We start from the raw sequence: 22,587 nt of genomic DNA on the forward strand, positions 1-22,587 counted from the left end.
TTTATGGGTTATTTCCTATAAGTTTTAAGATCCTTTCTTGCAATTTTAAAGTTAACCAATAGTTAGAGTTAACTTTTTAGTGACATGGTACTTAGTGCATTGTTTTCAAAAGGTTAAGGAAAAAATTACACAACATGAAAATTTAGGATATCAAATGTTCCTTAGCGAATAATTGAGGAAAAAAAATATCCTTTTAACCTTTATATAAATTCAAATTTAAATAATAATTTATTTTATATTAAAAATTGTTTTGCACATATAATAAAGATAAAATAATTAATTATTTTATTTTAAAGTGTGTTAACCACGAGGTACATTTGTATTTTTCCTTTGATTAACATGTGAGAAAATTTTGAAATCTGGTAAAACAAAAACTTCCTACTAATTTCTCCCTCCATAATTAATCAAAAAACAATTTCCCAAGGAAATATTTTGGAACCTATCATTGGTTGTCTGGTATGAATTAAAATCTATTCAATCTCTCTCTCTCTCTCTCTCTCTCTATATATATATATATATATAATATTTTTAAATTAGAATACATAGTTTTGAGATTGGCTAAAAACTATAGAATTGTTGCATTTATGAGAATTTACTAATATCTTACTTTCACTTTAATTTAAATATATATAATTGATAATAAAATGACAAAAAATGACCAATGAAATTTGATTTGTCTTTTTATATAATTTTTTGGGTCCTTTACCATAATTTTAGGTCCTTTAATGTAATTTTTTATCATTTTCTATAATTGTACATGTCTTTTTTTTTTATATTTTCTGGTCAACTAACTATTAAAATTAACTTTTTTAATGATAGGGATCAAATTGCATCACTTTCAAAAATTGAAAGGACACATTGCATAAAAAATAAATTTAAGATTATAGACATCAACATTTTAATTCACCTTGCATTAACATTCTTCAACCACAAAAAATAAAAAAAGAGTAAGCACTATTATAGAGGTAAACATTGATCAATAGGAGTAAATGTGAAAAAGAATAATTATGTCTAGGTTCTAATTTAATGAGTAAAACTAATTTTAATTTTTACCATATGTGGTATGTAGATACTAATGTTTTATATTTAAAACCAGAGAAAGTAGATGAGTATGACGTACAAATAGTTCTATGTCATTTTTAATAAAATTTTCAAATTTCTTATCAAATTTCTTGTAATCTTTCATGTAATTTTTGCGAGTTGTAATCTTGCATGATGAAATACACACACACACAAATATATTTGTATAACATTATATGGAATTTGTTAAAAGAGTGCTTGAATTTTCTTGTAATTTTTGTGTGCTGATGAAATGAAGCAGTATCGCTGTTAAATTTCTCAAGAATTTCAAAATTGCATATTAATTCGTTTAGTTAGATTATAGTTTTGAAATATACTTAACAAAAAATAAGATTATATTTCCGAGAATTTATTTCAGAACTTTTGCCTAAATTGAATTTGCATATGATATTGTGTTCTGATGACCTCTATAACTTTGAAAATGAGCCTGACTTGAAATATTTATAACCCTTGAACATATTCGTAGATCTAAACCTTAGCCTATGAATGTATAGATTAACAATACTCTGATATTATTTTAATAAAAACATAAAATGTAGATCGCTCCTAACAAACTTGAGCATGATCTAAATTTGTAAATACAACAGATAATCCGCATGAGAATATTGCTAAAAAATTACCGAGACCAACTAGTCTTTTTTTTTTTATGTAAAATATATAATTCAATCCCTTATTATACCTAATCAGAATATTAAAAAAATGATTACGATTAACTTTGACTTGAAATATAATAAACTTCAAGTTTTATTCATGAAAATTTTTTAAATTTATATTATATTATCTCTCATAGGTAATAAATTTAAAGAGAGAGAATATTGAAACAAATATATATTTAGTACATAACAAATGCTTTATATTATTAAGAACCAAATGATCCTTTTAAAAGATGTCCTAAGAGAGTAAAATATAATAACTTAAAGCCCATCTAGGGGGCATCATAAAAACAGGAGAAAAGAAAAATCTCAAACAAGGAATTACCCCTTTTGTGTTTCAGTTAGTCTCTCAACAAGGTCCGCTTCACCAGAATTTCTCAGAATTTCAATTACTCCTTCATTGTAGGGGGCTCTTAGCACAACAGATTTCTGAAGCATGATTTCTGCAAGCTTTTTGGCCTCTATCAAGTGGCTTTGCTCGCAGAGACCCAATAAAAGAATACAATAAATATCAGAGTCGATGGTTATGATACATCCTGAATTATCGATCTCTTCAAGCAAGAAGAAGCTATCCTGCACACGACCCATCAAACAGAGCTCCTTTAACAGAAGGCTACAAGCTAAGCTATCAGGTTTGAGTGAACTAGCAAGCATTACCCTGAAGAGTCTCTCTGCTTCTTCAAAATTTTCTGTTCTCATCAAAGCTATCACAAGTGAATTGTAGCAATCTTCATGTGATATTCCATGCTCTCTAACTTTGTCACATAACCTGTATGCCTCTTCAACATTACCCTCATTGCAAAGGCTGTCAATTAGTGTACTAACTGTCACATAGTTCGCAGAACACCCCAAATCTCTCATTCTATCTAAAATCTGCAATGCTTCTTTCCACTTGCCCTTCTTACAGAAACTCTGAATCAGACATGTATAAGTAACAACATTTGGATTACAATCCCCGCCTTCTTTCTTCATTTCCTTCCACAGTTCCATTGCCCTTTCCATGGATCCAAACCTACAAAACCCGTTTAGAAGGGCTGTGTAAACCACAGAATTGGTTGAACATCCATGTGACTTCATATCCTTGAGCATAGAATATGCATTCTCCAACTGACCTGCATTACAGAACCCTTCAATCATTGTCATATATGTAATCATATCAGGATAGAGATCCTTGCAACTCATCTCTCTAATCAAGTTTTCTGCCATCTTCATGTCACCCGTCTTGCAACAGAAACTTATAACGATATTGAACATGGGAGTGTCAGCATGCAAATTCAACTCTTCCATTTTCCTTAACAGCCATAATGATACATTAGCCATATCAGCATGTTGAACTTCTTTACAAAGTCTCAGAAGTTCCTTAAATGTCTTAGCAGTAACTAAATATCCCTCGGATTCATAGGAACGTATCAAATCCAATATGACCTGTGGATTTTCATTAACGGCAACTGACGCCTTCTTGTACATGTAAGCACTATGCTTGTAGCTAGACTGCAATCCAGCCCAAATGAAGAATCTAATACCCAAATGAGGCTGTGTAGGAAAGCATTTATCTAAGACTTGGGTAACACAATGAGCATCTAGTTTAGCATTTTCCATAGATAATGACTTCTCTATACTGCCGCTGCTTTTATGCAAATGACTATAAAGCGTATCAGCTACAGAAGCCACACCCCTTTGGGTTAAGAATTTACAGTTTTTGAGTCGGCTTAAACATAATAGCAATTGAAAATTTGATGAGAAGGGCATATCTTAATAAGTTATTGTCGAGGGTTAAATGTTGGAGATAAAAGAGCATAAACCTGGAATAGGAAGCAGAGACAACACGGGGATGAATACCAGGGATATTGAAGAATCAGAAACAAAATTAATCACGTAATAACATAGACTACATCAAATGATATACGCATCTGAATGAAAATGATTATAATAGATAAACTAACTTGACAAAAAAAGAAAACCAAACTCCAAATAGAGATAAAAACCAGAATACAAAGCTCCAAATATAAATAGATATGGATTGTCTATTTTTGGTGTCTGAGTTTCTGTGGTTAGTCCGAAAAAGAACGAAGACAAAGTTTTTTATAAATTAGAGATATGCTATTACTAAAGTTCCAGCGTCCATTTTCTACTCTGCCTTTGTTTCTCTCTCTCCTCCATGTCTTTTTTCAGTTATAAAAAATAAAGAGTCCATCATAATCTCACTAAAGTAGCAGGTGTCATTGTTTTCTCAGCATAGGTTTCCTCAATCATAAGCATTGTATATATAGAGAAAGAAACATACATTATAACCCAACGTCCATACAGGCATAAGGCACAACAATAATAATAGACAGTCAGACAGTTATTGGCTCCACCAAGCATTAGAAGAAAAATTGTGGAACTATTTTAACAATGAATTAGGAGAAAGAGGAAAAAGAACAAAGTTATCAAATTCTAACCTTCATCCACATCATCAGAAGTATTACCTTTAGAGAGAGATGGACTTTGATTCCCTAAAAATGAGAGCAGAAACTCAACAGTCAATCTCAAAACAAAACAGTGACATGATATTCTGCTAAAACTCATGCTATGGCTTTGAACCCCAATAGAACAGAAGACAGGAAAGCTCACTTATCATATAAGTTGAATTTTGTTAATTTCCATGCTATTTGACAACTAAGGTGCCCTTTATTTTGTTTTCCAAATTAAAATGCAAATGCAATTTGAAGTTCTAGATCTGATATTAGCATCTGTACAAAGGATAAATAATTAGCTTTGCTCTAAAAATAGATGGATCCTAATATCAAGTACTAATACAAAGAAAACAGCCTTGTGTGGAATGTGAAGGGAAAATCTTTAGAATACAAGACCTGCCAGCTTACAAGTTCATTTCGGTAATTGTACTCGGCAATAATCTCATAAGTGAAACACATTGTCCCAGTAATGGGACTACCAATGGAAGAGAAAACTCAGTCTTAATAATATGTTTGGGATTACCAATGGATCAAGGATTGCAATTAGTAAATTTTTATCTATAATCACGTCTATAAGCAAGGTTTACACTAAATGGACACATAAGGAGAAACAAAGAATCAAGAAGTACTTAGCGATTTGATTCAACGTCACCTGCTTCTGATTTGAGCAGATTCACGATCTTCACAAGTATACTACCAATCGCTAATGCTTATTCAATTTGTATCAACTTAACTATTCCGTGTATAAGGCCTTATTTGTTTTCAAGACAGATAAAGATTATTTACACGAGTCTATAATGCAATATAAGGATTCTCCTCACATTGGACAAAAAAATGACAGGTATTTTGAGCAAATTCTAACTTTTCAGTTGATATGAACAAACTACATCTCTTGAGAATAAAACTTTAGCTGAGAAGAAATTTAATTCATCCAAATAGACTGAACTAGACCATTTGTTCAAATTAAGTTACTTCTCCTACAAGAGATTCTGAACTCAGCCTGGCCAACAGCAGGCAAACAGGTTCTATTGAATGTGAAAAATTTACCAGCAAATTTGGCAGCGTCTAACATATATACTAACAAGAATGGGGTGACTAGAAAATTGACTTACGCTAGATCTGCCAGGGACTCTGATTTGATCACAGCCTTCCCCTCTGGGAGTTCTAGGCAAGAATAATGAATTATTATTTCCTTTAATGTATGCTTGGTGCTTTTTACATCATTGTCCCATAAGATGCACTGAAATTAAAAGCAGAAGGAAGTAGTATATAGTAACAAAACAGACACAATCTAATGCCCTTGAAGCCATTCCCTATATAATATGAATAAGCAGGAGCAGTAAATTTAGCGTTTAATTGATGTCCAAGTGTACAACAGATTACATGAAAAATAATACCTTCCTAATGACTAATATATTCTCTTTTCACTTCTTCACAATAAACTTTTCCTTTAGGTGCAAATACTGAAGCATTCCAAAGTGCCCCTCTGGCTAAATACTTCATGAAAATTAATCGATTAAAATTAATGCATTTAAAAATGCATTTGAATAAGGGTAATGCTTCGTCAGAGAATGCATTCTCAGCTAAAATTGCAAAAACATATATCATCAGTTCAAACAGGTAACATGTAACCCAGCCTTTTATTCTTTTCCATTATCCTACTCTTTTCCATGAAATATTAGCATCTCTAAGATTTACATGTGAAAATCATCTCAGACAACTTTTCGTTTATCTTTACCTGCATATTGTACTTCCCAAGAGCCCCACTTAAGAAACTCAGAGAAATACCTTCCCAACTGATATTGGAGAGAAGACTAACTAATATCCATCAATTTGTTCTGCAGTGGTGCTTTCTGCAAAATCAGTCATTCTTCTTCTTGCACAACTCTTCGAGATGCTTCCGAAATTCGGCTGTCCACTTTCGACCCTGAAAATAACTGCTCTTACTCCTCCTATAAAACAAAAAAAAGAAAAAATATCGGACCAGTTGGGCTTTGATTATAGGAGAAAACAATCCCTCATCTAGAATTATTTGCCCAAGATCAATGGCAAAGTACCATACCCAAAGATCAAAACCACTAATAGAGAGGCAGACTGGTCGAATGGGTGCGGGTGTGCACACAGATCTGAACTTCGGACGGCGCGAGGAAGATCTTTGACGGTGGAAGAAGGAGCGACAGCAGAGGGAGGATGAAGAAGAACTTTGACGGCTTGATGAAGACTAAGTCTCGACTTCCGGAGGAACGGCGGCGGCTGGTGGACTCGACAACGGCGGCAGAGGTTCGAAACACCAGAGATACGCACGACCGAAACTCAGTGGACGGCAGAAGGAAAGGAGTTCGGTGGCTTCGACCTGTGAGGTCGGTTTCGAATGAGGGGGTGAAAAAGAAAAGAAAGAATTAAAGACTTGATAAAATAAATAAATAAATAAATATCTTACTGTAGGTTTTGACTTTTCTGATGAGAAAAGCTCTCATAGATTTTAATTTTAATTTTTTTATTTTTTAAATAATATTAAAAAAAAACACTACGAAAGTTTTTCTGATGAAAACAGCTCCTATAAGTTTTAATTTTTAACAATAATAAAATAAAACACCCCATGAGAACTTTTCGCATAGGGTACTTAGCATATGAGGGTATTCTGAAACAGAAACACTTTGTTATTTTTTTTTGTAATTTTTTAAGTGTCTATGAAAACGTTTTCATTTCAAAAGGCTCTCATAGACTAAACATTATAAAAAAGCTTTTATGCTTTTAGAGTTTTATATATATAAATGCTCTGATATAGATATTCCGGTAACTTTTTTTTTTTTTTTTTGGTATTAGTGAAAGGAAAGAAAGAAGGAAGGAGGAAGAAGAAAGAAACCGCAAAAGGAAGAAACTAACTATAGTTTCACCAAAACTCCAGACAATGCATTTTCTTGTAAAATTGTAATAATTCAATTCCAATGTATACATCAGAAACAAAGTAGACATCATTATAAATAACTAGATATATCACAAAACTATGTCAAGAATAGAGAAAGCATTAAATTGCTTTACTTGTTCAGTCAAATCACAATTCACAACAACAAAACAACAAATCACAAGTATTGTTTACACGTTATTACAACAAAACATAAGTCAAATCTAGTCATCGTCCTGTGCTCCTTTGTCAAGCAACTAGCACATTTGAATCAGCTTGAGATATGGATCTTTAGCTAAAAGAATGAGTTTCATTTTTGCATATGCCCTATAGTAGCATTGCCCTTTTAAATTTCCAGGCTATCTTGCTTATCTTCCCCAATGACGGTGCTCTTTACATGGTGGCGTATAAGTGTCACTTCAATTCATGTGGCGGCATTGCTCTTTTTGAGTTTGCAATGAAAGAAATTAGCAGCCTAATGTTATTTCCACAACTAACTTTAACTGAAAATTTCTACTTTAACCATCATACAAACAAGGTGCTCCCTCCAGTCTTGAATACAAATCACCAATACCTACCCTATAAATGCAAAAAAGAATGGTAAGAAGCAGTCAGACTTTTTGAATTTGTGACAAATTTAATTTTTCTCAAAAATGCCCACAATTAAATGACCCTAAATTAGCACCTTCTTTAATTTCTCTCTCATTTTATTCTGACTCCCAAACTGATTAGCATGGTTAACAAAGAGTAGAAATGGAAAAAATTAGTTAATGCTTCTGGCATTCTTATTTGTAACTTATAATTTGGGCCATGAAAGATACCTCCCAAGTGACATGCATTCAAGACTAAAAGGAGTATCATTTTTTATGCCACTCCAAAAGATGCCAAACTTGGTGAGCTAACAGTGCTTTTAGGATCTACCAAGTGTGACACTTGGAAACACTGAGGGTCTAGGGACAACATTGCAATTGAAATAAAGGAAACAAACATCGAATTTCAAAGATCTATTTTGAAAACAAATTCAAGTGGAGTTATCAAATGAATTGTCAACAAACAAAAGATAATCATCATCATTCTTGAGAATGGTTACCAAATGAGCTTGGTGAAGGTATCATATTTGTCGTACGTCACAAGCTAGTTGTGTTAATTTCTTAATATGCAGTTCACTTGTTGTATTACTCCCATCAAAGGCATGCAAGAAAAATTTTTAAAATAAAGAAGGAAAAAATATAAAATATTTGGAAGGGCTGGCCTTAGATAAAACTTGGGACTTATGCATCATGCGGTAAGAATCACAAATTCATGGGTACTATCCCAATAGGCGAATATCAAAATATTCAAATTCCCCCCAACATTGATTGAAACTTTACGGGAATACAGGTAAAACAATTAGACCCTCATCAGCCTAATCTAGCATCAATTAACCAAATCAAGTAACCACAAGACACTAAGTCATGCATATACCAAAAAACAAAAAATTCACCACGTGCCAATAATGTAAAGCACTCACTAATCGAACTCAACCAATACAACAGGCAACATAATAGAACCAATTGTTAAAACCAAATCAAAGCTAATTGTATAGAACTCAGCACAACATATACAAATTCAAGCTGCAAACCATAACAAAACTAATAAAAAAAAAACCAACATAGCATATACAAAGCTCGTTCCATTAACGAAAAATGAAAGCTTCCAACAATCAACTAATCAATTATCTGAAACTTCAACAGCATAACTTCGCGTTCAATTATTGCAAAATGAGAAGCTTCACAATGACGGATTAACTTCAATGCAATTAACCCAAAAATGCACAACATGGATTGATTGACCTCACTTATTGGTAGAGAAGGAAAAATCTCTCTCAAGATCAAAGTATGATACAAAGAGGAGACATAGAAATGAAGAAACTGAATAAAGGTCATAGAGGAAGATGGTTGAAAAGAATACACACTTGATCCCAACAAAGCCCCTGATCCTCTAACAATAGCATTGAAAGACGAGGATGAAGAAACGAGAGTAGACAACACCGAATTAGAGAGAACGAAGACACTTCTGCTTCTGTCTATACGGGGATCTAGGTTTTAATAGTTTATCACACCAAAAACTGAAGCCAAACCCATTTTTTGGGTTGAGAATTTACAGTTTTTAAATCAATTTAAACATAACAGCAACAATAATTTATTGAGAAGGGCATTGATAAGATATGATCGAGAGTTAAATGTTGGAGGAGATGAAAGAGAAGAAACTTGGCAAAAATATAGAAAAGCTGAATTGAATTCAAAATAAAACAATTAATTTTGTGAAAAGATGTTTCGAATTATATAACTTTTTTTCTCCGCCAAGTAGATATATGCAAATTACTGTTATGTAGTTGTTTGCCCTCTCTCTTCTTAAAGTTTACCCCCCAAGTTTTATTTTTTATGTTTTGACCATCAACTACCTTACTATTAAAGTTGCCATTAAATTTAACGGTTTTTTGCCATATCACTATTTTTTTTCAAATCCCATGCCATATACCTACAATAAAAAACACTTAGCTTGTGATATGGAATTTTGAAGATTTTAATTATTTAGTTACTTTTTATCAAAATATTTGTTCATCCCAGACTCGTTGACCAAGTAATGGCCAAACTATTGAGTGGTAAAAGCTAATAATATTTTTGGATACATATGGATTTAGATTTGAGCCAAATCCATTGTTTGGATAATTAAAAATGTATGAATTTGGAACCTCAATCTCTTTGTAATTTGAAATCCTTCTTAAACCCATATTATTTTAAATCCTACCTCAATCTCTTTTATAATTTGACTTAAATCTACCAAAGCTTGATTGATCAGCCCATAAATGATAATTGGATCAGACCACTGAAGTTGACAGAAACAAGTCGCCATTGTTGAACAAGACCGGAAGGCCGACTTCCATAGGACCAGATCAACAGCGATAGGGACCAGACAATCTGCTTTTATCATAATTGAACTGCTGGCGACGATTGAGACTAGAAAGCCAACTTGCACCTGGACTGAACTGATCGCAACAACCGAGGTCGAACGACTAACTTCCACCAAGACAAGATTGATGGCAATGATGGAGACCAGATGACCGATTTTCATAGGGACTGGACATATGGTGATGACCAGGACTGGACGGTCGACTTCCATCAGAACTGAATCGGTTGACTTCTACGAGGACCGGACCGATGGCTATGACTGGGACAGGACAGTCAACTTTCACTAGATCTGATCTAGATGGAACTTAGCCGTTCAATCCCGATCATCACCGTCGGTTCGGTCCCAATGGAAATCGATTTTTTGGTCCCTTTCGTCAAGTTGGTCTTGTCACAATAGTAGTTGGCCGTCCTGTCTTGATTGTCACCAATATTGCAGTCCCAGTTGACTTTGACTATCTAATTCTAGCGGTAGTTGGCTGTTCCCTCTTGATTGTCACTGGTGTTACAATCCCAATCGGCTTTGACTATTTGATCTTGATAAAAGTTAGCCATTCAAACCGTCAACTTTGACTAGTCGTTTAAGTTTCTTTTAAATTCAAATATAAAATTTAAAATTTAAAATTTTACTTTAGATCCAAACAAAAAATTTTAATATTATAATTTAAAATTTTTTATATCATCCAAAAAAAGAATTTAGAATCGGTAAATTTTAAATATGAGATTTTAAATTCAAATTTTCAACTTAAATCTACCCATCCAAACATAACTTAAGTTTTTTTTTGATATATCCCTATCTGGTTATTAATCAAATTGCCTGAGCAAATTTTTAGGCTATTATGTCCAGAAAGTAATCACACGACGCCTAGGTTTTTTTTCAATTTTAACGACAGGAACTCATCACCACAGCTATTTTGACTTCAACAGCATCCTCTATTCTTCTGCTTACTTGCAGCATGGTAAGCAATAAAGTATTTTTTTTTATTGGAGTAACATGGCATATGATTTATTAAAAAAATTAGCTAGAAAACAAAAATGTTAAATTTAATTGCACTTTTAACGGTGAGGGAGTTGATAGCTAAAACATGAAACATGAGGGTCTTAATTTTAAACTAACAAACATCAGGAAGGTCATGTGCAACAAACACAAAGTTCAAGAACGTTATGTATAATTTAGCCAAAAAAAAAAACTAGGGCTTTAGGATCTCTCTTCTTGCTATAGTCCCTTTTCCAACAAATGAATCACCCATGTTCTCTTTCATCTCTGCTTCATAGCTTTCGGTTTTGAGATGAAATTAGACCATCCTTCAAATAGGATTGCCTTCAATAAAAGGATATCTATGAAAAATAAAAAAAAATTGGAGGCAACCAACTCTTTTAATATATATATATATATATATAATTCAGTTTGAACCTACCCACTAACCAACAACCAAAGCTGATTTTTGAAGCATATAATTGCGAGAAAGGCACCTGAAATATAAATTGCAAAAAAAAAAAACCAAAGCTAATTATACTTTTATATAAATAATGATTAAGTGGAGTGAGAAAATATATAAAAATCAGTTAAATAGATATATAAAATTAATGAATAAATTCAAATATAACCCAAAATATATACCTATTTATCTATAAAAATATTGTTCTGCATTAACCTAGGTTTAAAGAATGCACTCTATAATTTCAGGCAAGGCAATAAGCGAAGATCAATAAGTCTCAACAAAGATTACTTTTAGTATATATAATTTTGTAAAACGTATCAAGAAGGTTGATATGTTTGAAATATGACATTAACCGATGATGATTATCAACACATTTTGGAATGAGACTTGTGAAAAGATAGCGTTTGATAAAAATATTGTCCTGGTGAATGGTGATGAGTCGAAATGTTTTTATTTTGATGACACATTGGAATTGTAAATATTGTTTAATTTTATTTAAGTGGGTTAGACTAGTTAATTAGCCTATCTCCCATTTTGATAGTACTTTTCAGATGTTATAAATGTGAGGAGATTTTGAGACAACATTTGAGAAGCAATAAATTAGGGATTTTGACAAACTTAAAGTTATTTTGAAAAAAGCAAGCAAACAAGCAAACAAACAAACACACTTTAAGTGAAATGGGAATCGGTTGGAATTTAATGAAAAGCATCGTTGCATAAATGGATTATGACGAAATACTTAACCATTTATTCCATAATCAACATAACCCTAGTACATGATAGCTCTTATCATCATTATTACGCTGGTGATACTCACCAACTTGATAAGAGAGACTTAATTATTGGCTTATAAGAAGTCGGACGAAACTTCTCATCTAGATGCTCATTACAGCATTGACATCATTAGCCTTCTGGAACACAACTGTGAGTGGCTCAAACTCACCAGGATTTGCGAGACCTACATACCTTTTCCCATCATCACCCCAATAAAATATTCCAAGATCCTGACATACAATATATGGTGCGTTAGGGCAAAACTTGAGTTTATAAGCACCCTCAGTTTCTGCTTTCTCAATCATAAACCAGTTGACAAAATCTTGATTCGCCCCTGCAGTGCCATTAGTGCCCACATGCCTTGCTTCACTTATCCTTTTGGTTATTTTCCAAACCCCGGACTCGACACAGATTGAAATCATTTCACTGAACTTGATGTTGAGATTTGTAGAGGTGAAAACGGCATCATTCTCAGGGTTTAAAGGCAAGAACTGCACTGGCTTGCCTTTGGAGAGTTCAGACCATTCTTGCACAACGACATGGGGGCAGGTGTCGTTTCCGAAGGTGTTGAAAGAAAGCCCACCTCTCCCTCCGGTGGCCGGAAAGACATAATAGCTTGCACCGGCTTTTAGCTCTTCGCCGGAGATATCAACCACCGCTTCTGGTGTGTCTGCCCTTAACCCTGATGCTTTTGTGGAGAAGGTGAAGAGGAAGAGGAAGAGAGTTACTGTTGACAAGGCAAGCTTCATGTTGCTCTTGATGTGAATGAAAGTATTCTGGTGCTGTGTTGAAGTGGCTAGCATGGAGCTCAAATTTACAGAGAATTTGCATGGGTTAAGCTTCAACAAATTAAAGTCACCCTCGTTAACTTAATCTTCTGCTTAAGTTAATTGTACAGTAATAGCTTCAAGGATCACGTGGGCATCTAACGGGAAGAGAGTCTCTCTACTTTCTTTCCCTCCATTTCCCTCCACTTCCCCCATCTCCACCACTCATTAATTTTATCATTTAAAAAAATTATTTAATAAAATAATTTGAATGGTGGGAATGGGAGAAGTGGAGGGAAGTGAAGGGAAAAAAATGGAGAGACCCCTCTCCCGGCGTCTAACACGTTCTGTTTGTCTGATTTATATTAAGATAATGTTATAAATTTTAATAAAAGAGTCACAACGTTAATTATTTGTATATATATAGGAGTTGTTATATTTATACTTTCCATTAAAAAAAAAAACCATTGACATAGAAGAACATGCAACCTATTGAAATTAGGTAATATTTGATATTATAGGCTGATTTAAGGTATTTAATAGTATTGAATTTATTCAATACAAAATAATAACTCTACTTCTATCAAATTTACATACTGTAAAGATAAAATACTATAGCATTTAATAATAATTAACATTTTCAACATTTTATTGAGACAAAAGGTTAAAGATGAATATTATAATAATTAAATTGTCTTATAAATAGGATCAAAAATAAACTCTCTTTACCTTATAAAAATGACACAAATATCATGTCATAATTCCGTTATATCCACTGAGCTATAGGGAAAAAAAAACTGTAATTAACGTTAGAATCTATTTTACCCAAATTTTTTCATTAAATAATTGTAATATGGATATGGATAATCTTATACACATTTCGTTCAATATTATAAAGCATTTTTAATCAATTTATATCCTTAATGAGTTAATTAATTGTCTTTAAAATTATATATTTATTATTTAATAAAGTTTATCAATTAAAAAACATTCTTAATTATACCTCTTAATTAAAGATATTTTTAAAAAACTTTATTAATTATACTTTAAAAGATTAAAAAAATTATATTTTAAACATTTCACCTTAAAAAAAATGTCTTCCTTTTTTTTGAAAGGAAGGAGTTACATACAATTACGCATCAATCTTTTATTTTATCCCCTTTTCATTATTAATAATAAGTGGCGAGACGACGGAACCGTCGAATCACGTTTGGACGGATGTAAACAAATGAATTTGGACCCATTTGGTTTCAAATTAAAAGTGAGTTCCATGTAATCATTAATTAACTTGTTACCTACTCCTCAAATCTTACTCACGAGAATATTTATTTTTATTTTATTTATAAAATACTTTACCTACTCCTCAAATCTTACTCACGAGAATATTTATTTTTATTTTATTTATAAAATACTTCAATAATTATTATATCTATCGTTATTATTTTGCTACTGTTATATGTTGAGAATATCATTAAATGTTAGAATATTTATTTTTAATATATATATATATATATCTTTAACAACAACAAAATTAAAAAATTATTAAATTTATAGACATAATTAAAAAATTTAATATTTTTCTTGTTTTTGACAAAAATGTTGGAAGTGACTCTAGCATTAGCGGAAATAATTGAATGGGTTATAATTCCTAATTTTGAAAATAATAATAATAATAATAATAATAATAATAATAAAAAAGGGGAATCCTTTTCTATTATTATTAGATAAAAGGAGAATCTTTTGCTTTCATGAAAACGAGAAAGCACGTTAATTTTCATGGAAGAGATATTGTTATGTTAATTATTTAGCATGTGAATTCATAGGGCTGCTAATAATTATTTATTTAATATTTTATCTCTAAACCATAGGCGGTGGTTGACACGTTCGGCGGATGAAAGCAAATAAAAATGTGAAACACGATATTGTGCACGTGTTAAGGGTTTATAAAACTGCAACTACATATTTTTTTAAAAAAAAATTAACCATTTAATCCTATAACTTTAATGAAATTACAATTCAATCACTAAATTTAACCTGTCATAACTCAGTTTTTATATTTTTAAATCGGTTGTAACTTAATTCCTAAATTTTATCTCTTATCACTTAAATATTAATCCTTATATTTAAAAAAATTAGAAAAATTAAAAATATTTTGAACTTTTAATAGCTATAATATTTAAAGATTAAGAGATTAAAATTATATTATTTTTAAATTTTAATATTTATAATATTCATAATATTAGTAATAAAATTATAAAGATTAAAATTATGCTAAAATTTATTAGTAATATTTTAAATTATTAAAATCTTTTAATCTTTATAAATATCATAAATATTAAAAGTTTGAAATATTTTTAATCTTTATAATTTTATTTTTTAAAATATAGGGACTATTATTTAAGTGATTGAAACTATAAATACTAAATTACAAGAGATAAAATTCAAGGACTAAATTACAACCGAGTTAGAACTGTAAAGATTGAGTTACGACTAGTCAAAATTCAAGAATTGAATTACAATTGGATCAAAATTATAAGGACTAAATAATTAATTTTCCTTAAATCTCAATCTAGATCAGTTCTAGAGTTCCAAATAAAGGTTCATAAAACTGCAAGTAGATTTATAATTTTAATATTGCATACCAATGGTGATTGGATCAAGTGCAGGGATTTGATTCTCTTTAAGCAAGGTTAAAAGTTTAAATCTTGTAAATAAAAAAAATATGGTTAAGAGGGGCTTAACAATGCTCGATGTGAACCAATAATATTGAATGCAGTATTAAATAATTTCAGAAAAGAATATTATTTTAGCCATTTTTTTCAATGAGACATTTTCTTATAATTATGAGTGTGCTCGATTATTTCTTAGGTTTTCTATTTTTTCCCTTTAATATAAGGTGAAATTTGAAAATATTTTTATAAGAAAAAACTGCAGTAATTAATTTTTTTCTTAATTTTACTCCTATTTATTTATCATCATTTGAATTCTTAAATAATAATTTGCTATGATTATTAAATATTAAAAAAGGGTACAATCAAAAAGTTACATATTTGTTATAATTTTAAAATTAATAACTAAAATTTTAATAAACGTGATTTCGTCCTTCATCACCGGACATGGAAATATTAAACTACTGGAGTTGCTTTTTATGATTTTTCTCCGTTGTTCTTTACTGACTGGTGGATTTGGATGTGTATTTCGGTAGAATTTTTAAGGGATAATTATATTAAAGTCTCACATAAGAAAATTAATTACTGTAAAGTTCATTAATAATTAATAACTGAATTAAATTGTGGTAATTAATTTTTTTATGTGAAACTTAACTGTAATTCTCTCATTTTTTAATCGTTGATGATTGATGATGTTTTGTATTTATGTTTTTCCTGTTACTATTTATTATTTTAAAATTACCTGTATTTTATTATGTTAAAAATACCTTTTAGCTGTGAATGGATCTTAATAGTTATATTGTTACAAACGCATATTTTACAGATGTGTACCTTTAATCTGAATTGTCCATATCTAATTTGGGCAAAAAAAAAAAAAAAGGAATTGTCCATATCTACGTAAGCTTGGAGAACAATTTAAAAGATATGATCATAGGGAACAATTTAAAAGACCATCACAAAAGAAAATGAACTTCAAGTTTAAGGTTATAAAGTTGGCTTTTCTCATCCTACCCTTCTAGTATCTTTTCATTTTTGGATTTTAACTTCAATAGTTGACTTTTAATAAATTATAAAATTATTAGTATAATATTAAATAATAAATAAATAAATTTAAACTGTTAATTTTCATATAAATAGCTTAGAATTGTGATTAAAATATTTTATGAATTTTTTTTCTAATTTTTAACTATAATTTTGAACTGTCTAAATTAGATTTTGATAGTTTAAATTTATTTATTATTTAATATTATGTTAAATATTGATTATTGAAGTTGAGATGCCGGATATATGAGAAAGATTCATTACAAATAATATGTTTGACTCTTCTTATAAAAAATCTAATCTAGACATTGGAGTGCATTATTTAGATTATCCTCTTGAAGACTTGAAGATATTTTTACAGGACGACACTCTAGTGTGGGCAGATGTATTTGTAACATTTCATCCTTATTTGGCCTTTAGTGTTTGAATAAGAAAACTCAACATACCTAGACGCTTCAGGATGTCAGGTTCGGGGGAAAAAAAAATATAACCTAGAGATCTTGGACATGCATAATGCAAGATCGTGAGAATAATACATGATTGATTTTATTTTATTTTATGAATAAGGACGTACACTAACACTCGCGTTGTACTATACAATTTACCTTTGCATTCACACCAACACATGTAAAATTTTAAATGTACTTATATATCTTATATTACGGAATAAAGTTCTTTTAAATTATGTAAATAATATTTTAATTTCTTAAAATCTCATAATTTTTTTTAAGTTCTTAAAAAATTTTATGTCATTAAGGAATTAATCTAAATAACTAAATTGCCTTTAACTCAAATATCAATCACCATTCATAAATTTTGTTATAAGATTTATAAATTCTTTAAAAAAAATTACAAGAATTCAACAGTAATTTACAAGTTGATATTTAAAATCTTAGTATTTCTTAATTGTTATAAATATCAATTACCATTTACAAGTTGTATTTGAAGATTCACAACTTTTCTTCTTAAAATCATAAAAATTCAACAGCAATTACAAGTTTGTGTTTAAATGTGCTATTTGCAACATAACTTGAGAAATATTAGAATTTCAAATATAAACTTATGAATTGTTATTGAATTCTTGTGATTTTAAGAAAAAAAATTGTGAATCTTATAAAAAAACTTATGAATGTCAATTGATAATTGAATTAAAGACAATTTGGTTATTTATATTTCCTTAATGATAGAAAATTTTTTATAAATTTTAAAAAAATTATGACATTTTAAAAAATTAAAATATTATTTAAATAATTTAAAGATATTTTATTATTATTTTTTCCTTATACTGTCATATATGTTATTAAGTTGTTTTTTTTTTTAAATTTTAACTTAGTTAGTCTAGCCAGTCTAGGTCTCGCAGGGAGTTGGAAAAGGGAACTAAGCTCGTGGGCCTAAGCCCATTTAGTGTGTAGTTTCATTTTGTTGCTTTGATATTACGTTGGGTTTTTTAAATAGGTCCATAGATCATGTAAAAAATTTGCTTGTTGCCCATTTTTGTCCAGTGATATATTGTCATTTAGTCCAACACTGTGGTTGTCAAGAGCTCTAGTTGGGCTTTGCTCTTTGTAGATCGGGTTAAAGTGTGTTTTACTCGACCGAGTGTCAAGGCCCGTGTTCTTCAACCCTAATTTTCTGCATCGCTTCGTCTTGGCCAAACCCTCTTTCTCTTTCTTCTTCTCGACTGTCATGAAGATCCCCTTCGCTGCAAACTTGAGGAATTAAACTCAAAATTTCATTATCTCTTAAGAATTAGGCTTCTTAAATTCTACAAAACTTTGATGTAATTGTCTAAAAATTAGGATTAGGATGGCCTTAATAATGTTATAGATGTTGCATTGTCCGTAACATAGAATAATTTCAATGAATTATTTAAAGTTGTGTTGAATCTAAACCCAGCAGCATTCCCCTGCTGGCTTTGTTTGTAGTTTTATAGTTTATTTTCCTTGTTTTTAAGGCTCCCAAACTTTGAAAAACCTAGCATTATAGGGCTACAGCGTGTTTTGGATTAATATCAATCAACAATCTCTTGTCACTGTCAATATTGTTGGGTTGAAGGCTTTTCTTAGAGACTTCCTCCCAAACTTTACAAAGTAAACGTGAATTTCTTACATACCATAACATTTATTTTTTTTTCTCCTTTTTTAATTCACTTTGTTTCCAAACACGGAGCAGTTTTTCAATATAAGAGTGAAAATAAGTAACTTGGCTTTTAAATTATAGATTTAAGAGTGTTTGAAATTTTAAATTTATTTTTAATACAATATTTTCCTTCAATTTTTAAAAACAGTGCAATCTAACCTCTATTGTTAACTTTAATTATTAGTTGATCAGAAAATGACATAAAAATTTTTTTAAAAAATAAAAATACAATAAAGGACCCCAAAAATTATAAAAAAAAGACCAAGAAAATTTTATTAAATTTTTTGTTATTTTTGTTGTCATTTTATTTTATTTTTCTAATTAAATTGCACTATTTTTAACAGTTAAAAGGAAATAATTGCACAAAAAAATAAATTAAGGATCACAACACTTTTAAACATATAGTTTTATGGTCAATTTGTTTTTCTGAAAAAAAAAAAAAAAGGCGCACACACACCCTTTGTGTATTGTGCTACAAGATTCAAAGAGGATTCAATTCGAGTCACATTGGTCAGGCAGAAGCAAGCTGGAACCGAACTTTCATGGGTTTATCAGAGAGAGCCAATCGACGATTTCCATTCTGATCCACAAACACTCCAACATCCTTACAGAGAACTTTGCAAAACTTGCACACACTTGGACAGTACATCAACTTATAATAATCATCCTCGTATTTCTCAATCTTGAACCAATTCCCTATTGTTTCCGGGCCAGGGTTTCCCACAACGCCACCCGTGGTTATGAACCTTCGTCCCGTTGCAGTGTCCAAGTCGTCAAGCTTCCACACTGTGCCTTCTTTACAGGCCGTTGTCAGATTGAACTTTATGTTTTGATCCGTCGAGACGCGAACGACACCTTGAAGAGGAAATTAAACAAGTTCCTCATCAATATAATATATAAAAAAATTAAGATACAAAAATATCCAGAATTTTTTTTTCTTCCTGAAGATTTTTATATCAATAATGATAAATGAATACCCATGAACTTTAATAAAAAGAGAAGTATCAGGAAACACGTCAATCATCAATATATTATATAAACAAACACAACTATTATTTCTTATAGTTTTAACATGTTTTGTATAGGTTCCTATAGTCTTTTCATTACCTCAGGTCCTTCTAGTTTATCCTGTTACAATATTAGTCTCTCTATTTTTTAATACGCCTGAAAAAAGGATGAGATAATACTAATAATGATGTGAAATATATTGATCTGTAACTAACATCATTAATTTTTATTGAGATAACCGCATTTAAGGATTTTTCAAGAAAATTATTTGCAAACAAGAACAAAGTTACAATTTGAGAAAAACAAGTCTTTATTACCATTTTAACAACAAATAAGTATGTATTTATTTTTATCCTATTTATAAGACACCTTCATAATTATTATCTTTATTTTAAAGTAAGTATACTTAATAAAGGTAAAGTTAAAAACTTGATGAATTTTTAGACAAAGTTAATGAGATTTAAGATTTTTCTTAATTTTAATAAAAATATTAAAAATGATTCATAAATAGGACTAAAAAGAATATATAGCACCGGATCTGAATAAGTTTGGATGTCTCACTATAGTCTAGAATAAATTTGTAGGTATTGAGTTTAGATATATTCCCTTCGTTTTTTCAGTACACGCAAAACTGTCAAATGACTTGTTTTGTAAATAAAATAATAACAAGTATTTTATAAACAAATTACACTCTGAATTTTATATCCAGTTGCACCAATCATTGACCCTTAACTTGTATATTAGACAAATTAATTCTCAAATTTTAAAAATTGTGCAATTTAGCCCTTGCCATTAACAAATATTAATTTTAACTATTAATTAACCATAAAATAACAGAAAAAGATTTCACAAATTATAGATAAAGGACAAAAATTATAATAAATGACCCAAAAATTATAGACAAGGATCCAAAAATTATAAAAAATGACCAAAAAAATTTGGTCCTTTTTTTTGTAAATGTTGAGGCATTTTTTGGTATTTTCTAATTAACTAACGGTCAAAGTTAATTTTTATTAACAACAATAGTCAGATTAACATTTTCAAAAGTTGAAGAAACAATTTATATGATAAACAAGTTTAGGATCTATGATGTTATTGAACCTAAAGTTAAAGAAATAATTTGCTCATTTACTCTTTTTTAAATTACCCTTCATTAAATTATAACATAATTAAATTTAAAAAATAATGATTACTTACAAGGACATTTTAGTTAAAATAATTTAATTTTAGAGATAATTATTAGAATTAACCAACTTTCTTAAATTATTATGTATTGATTAAAATTAAAATTTCTTATTCACAAAAAAAATTAAAATTGCTTAGATTTAAAATCTCACTGTCTTATTTTTTTTTTTTCTATGCTACTATATGTTATCAATTCAAATACATCATTAAGAATTTAATTTGTGTTTAATCACTGAAATTAGCTCCTGTTGGATTGATGTGAGGCATAAGAAAGGATCGAGGTTTTACAACCTCTTGATATAATTAAAAGGTTAAAAAAAAACTCATGTTAAATAAGTAATTCTACTACTCTTGGAATAAAAAATTAGGTTAAAGGGCAATTTCAGTATTAAATTACATAGATTCAAGAGCCTATGAGACCCTAAATTTATTTTTAAAAGTTAAAGGAGAATATTGTATTATAAATAAGTTTAAGATTCCAAACACTTTAAAATTTATAATTTAAGGGTCAATTTATCATTTGACCATAAAAAGTTAATTTACAAGACTCAATCAATTAACCCATAGCTAATATCTAGTTCAAGTGCAGATCAATTTCAAATAGTGTAGGATAACAATTCATTAATTTGACAGACGTGATAAAGGATAATTTAAGTTTTATAAAATAATTCAAATTTAAACATTTGTAGCAAACCCAACTAACCTTTCTTGGGGTTAACTGGCGTGAATGTTAATGGCAGGCCACGGAATCCCACCACAACAGCAACGTTAAGAGGGCAGGTCACGTTTACCGATCTTGCTATAAGAACCAATCCTTCGCCGTTCACACAAGGCCCCTGACCATCACACGGGGTTTCCGGCACTGGTCGGATGTAGTAATTCACGCCAGCACGAACCTTCTTGCCGTCAGTGTCAACCACCTGCTCCGGCGAAGGACCGGCCGATGCTAACAATAATGTTTGAGTGCTCACAGCCATGAGAAAGGCAAAAGCTAAAATTGTAGGCTTCATATCTCTCTCTCTCTCTCTCTCTCTCTCCCCCTCTCTCTCGGATTGTATAGGGTGTAGCTTATGTTTGTAATGATAGTTCCTGAAAGCCAAAAGCGTGAATTTATAGTGCCAATAATGCCGTATATTATGCAAGCTATGGATTGGAAAATAAGCTCAGCGATTTTGAAATTTGACCCGTGTGAAGTTTCCAGACTAAGCTACATATATTATTATCATTATTATCATTAATTATTAATATCATTATTAATTCCGAATCCTACTTCCCCACATCCATCTGTTTAACTTGTACAAGAAACCTGCATAATATTCTTTTTCTCATCTTTGTTCAGAGAAGAGCCACTATTTTCAAAACCTCTGAGCAAAACTTGTGTGCTTGACCAGATCCTTATTATAAAAAAAATACATTTTATCATTATACCCTTCCGAAAAGTTGGTTTTGGCAGAAGTTTTAACCTGAACTCGAGTTTAGCTAGCTAGAAATGCTTTTGGAAATTGTGGCCTAGAAAGTCA

The 22,587-nt window shown here is 30.4% G+C and overlaps 3 protein-coding genes across 10 annotated transcripts; all 3 read right to left on the reverse strand.

Moving 5' to 3' along the window:
- Nucleotides 1–1,911: 1,911 nt before the first annotated feature.
- Nucleotides 1,912–6,563, reverse strand: LOC129305830 (pentatricopeptide repeat-containing protein At5g47360). Of its 8 annotated transcripts, none has more exons than XM_054945967.1 (5): nt 6,252–6,563; nt 5,978–6,141; nt 5,302–5,429; nt 4,175–4,228; nt 1,912–3,535 (listed from the first exon to the last, which is right to left on the reverse strand). In XM_054945967.1, the coding sequence occupies exon 5, from the start codon at nt 3,480–3,482 to the stop codon at nt 2,055–2,057; it is 1,428 nt and encodes a 475-aa protein (XP_054801942.1). In that variant the 5' UTR covers nt 3,483–3,535; nt 4,175–4,228; nt 5,302–5,429; nt 5,978–6,141; nt 6,252–6,563; the 3' UTR covers nt 1,912–2,054. The 8 variants fall into 8 exon arrangements, with proteins under 8 accessions (XP_054801942.1, XP_054801940.1, XP_054801947.1 ...); XM_054945965.1 differs by having other exon boundaries at nt 5,928–6,141; XM_054945972.1 differs by having other exon boundaries at nt 1,912–2,306; nt 2,391–3,535; nt 5,302–6,141.
- A 5,622-nt stretch (nt 6,564–12,185) lies between these two features.
- Nucleotides 12,186–13,054, reverse strand: LOC129304421 (kunitz trypsin inhibitor 5-like). The gene has a single exon (XM_054944065.1). It carries the CDS (start codon nt 13,005–13,007, stop codon nt 12,360–12,362), a length of 648 nt encoding a protein of 215 aa, XP_054800040.1. The 5' UTR covers nt 13,008–13,054; the 3' UTR covers nt 12,186–12,359.
- Nucleotides 13,055–19,245: 6,191 nt separating this feature from the next.
- On the reverse strand, nt 19,246–22,150 carry LOC129304986 (miraculin-like). Its single transcript, XM_054944862.1, has 2 exons — nt 21,771–22,150; nt 19,246–19,729 (listed from the first exon to the last, which is right to left on the reverse strand). Exons 1-2 carry the CDS (start codon nt 22,075–22,077, stop codon nt 19,386–19,388), a joined length of 651 nt encoding a protein of 216 aa, XP_054800837.1. The 5' UTR covers nt 22,078–22,150; the 3' UTR covers nt 19,246–19,385.
- Nucleotides 22,151–22,587: the final 437 nt, after the last annotated feature.

This window comes from Prosopis cineraria, unplaced genomic scaffold (assembly GCF_029017545.1).
Source record: "Prosopis cineraria cultivar Desert tree isolate PC_DT_omini unplaced genomic scaffold, ASM2901754v1 PC3, whole genome shotgun sequence".
NCBI lineage: Eukaryota > Viridiplantae > Streptophyta > Magnoliopsida > Fabales > Fabaceae > Prosopis > Prosopis cineraria.

Bases quoted from the DNA above. Each gene is read 5' to 3' on its own strand.
- LOC129305830 (XM_054945969.1), bottom strand. From the start codon at position 3,482: ATGCCCTTCTCATCAAATTTTCAATTGCTATTATGTTTAAGCCGACTC.
- LOC129304421 (XM_054944065.1), bottom strand. From the start codon at position 13,007: ATGAAGCTTGCCTTGTCAACAGTAACTCTCTTCCTCTTCCTCTTCACC.
- LOC129304986 (XM_054944862.1), bottom strand. From the start codon at position 22,077: ATGAAGCCTACAATTTTAGCTTTTGCCTTTCTCATGGCTGTGAGCACT. The intron at 19,730-21,770 runs GTTAGTTGGGTT...TTCCTCTTCAAG, and splicing joins GCCAGTTAACCCCAAGAAAG to GTGTCGTTCGCGTCTCGACG.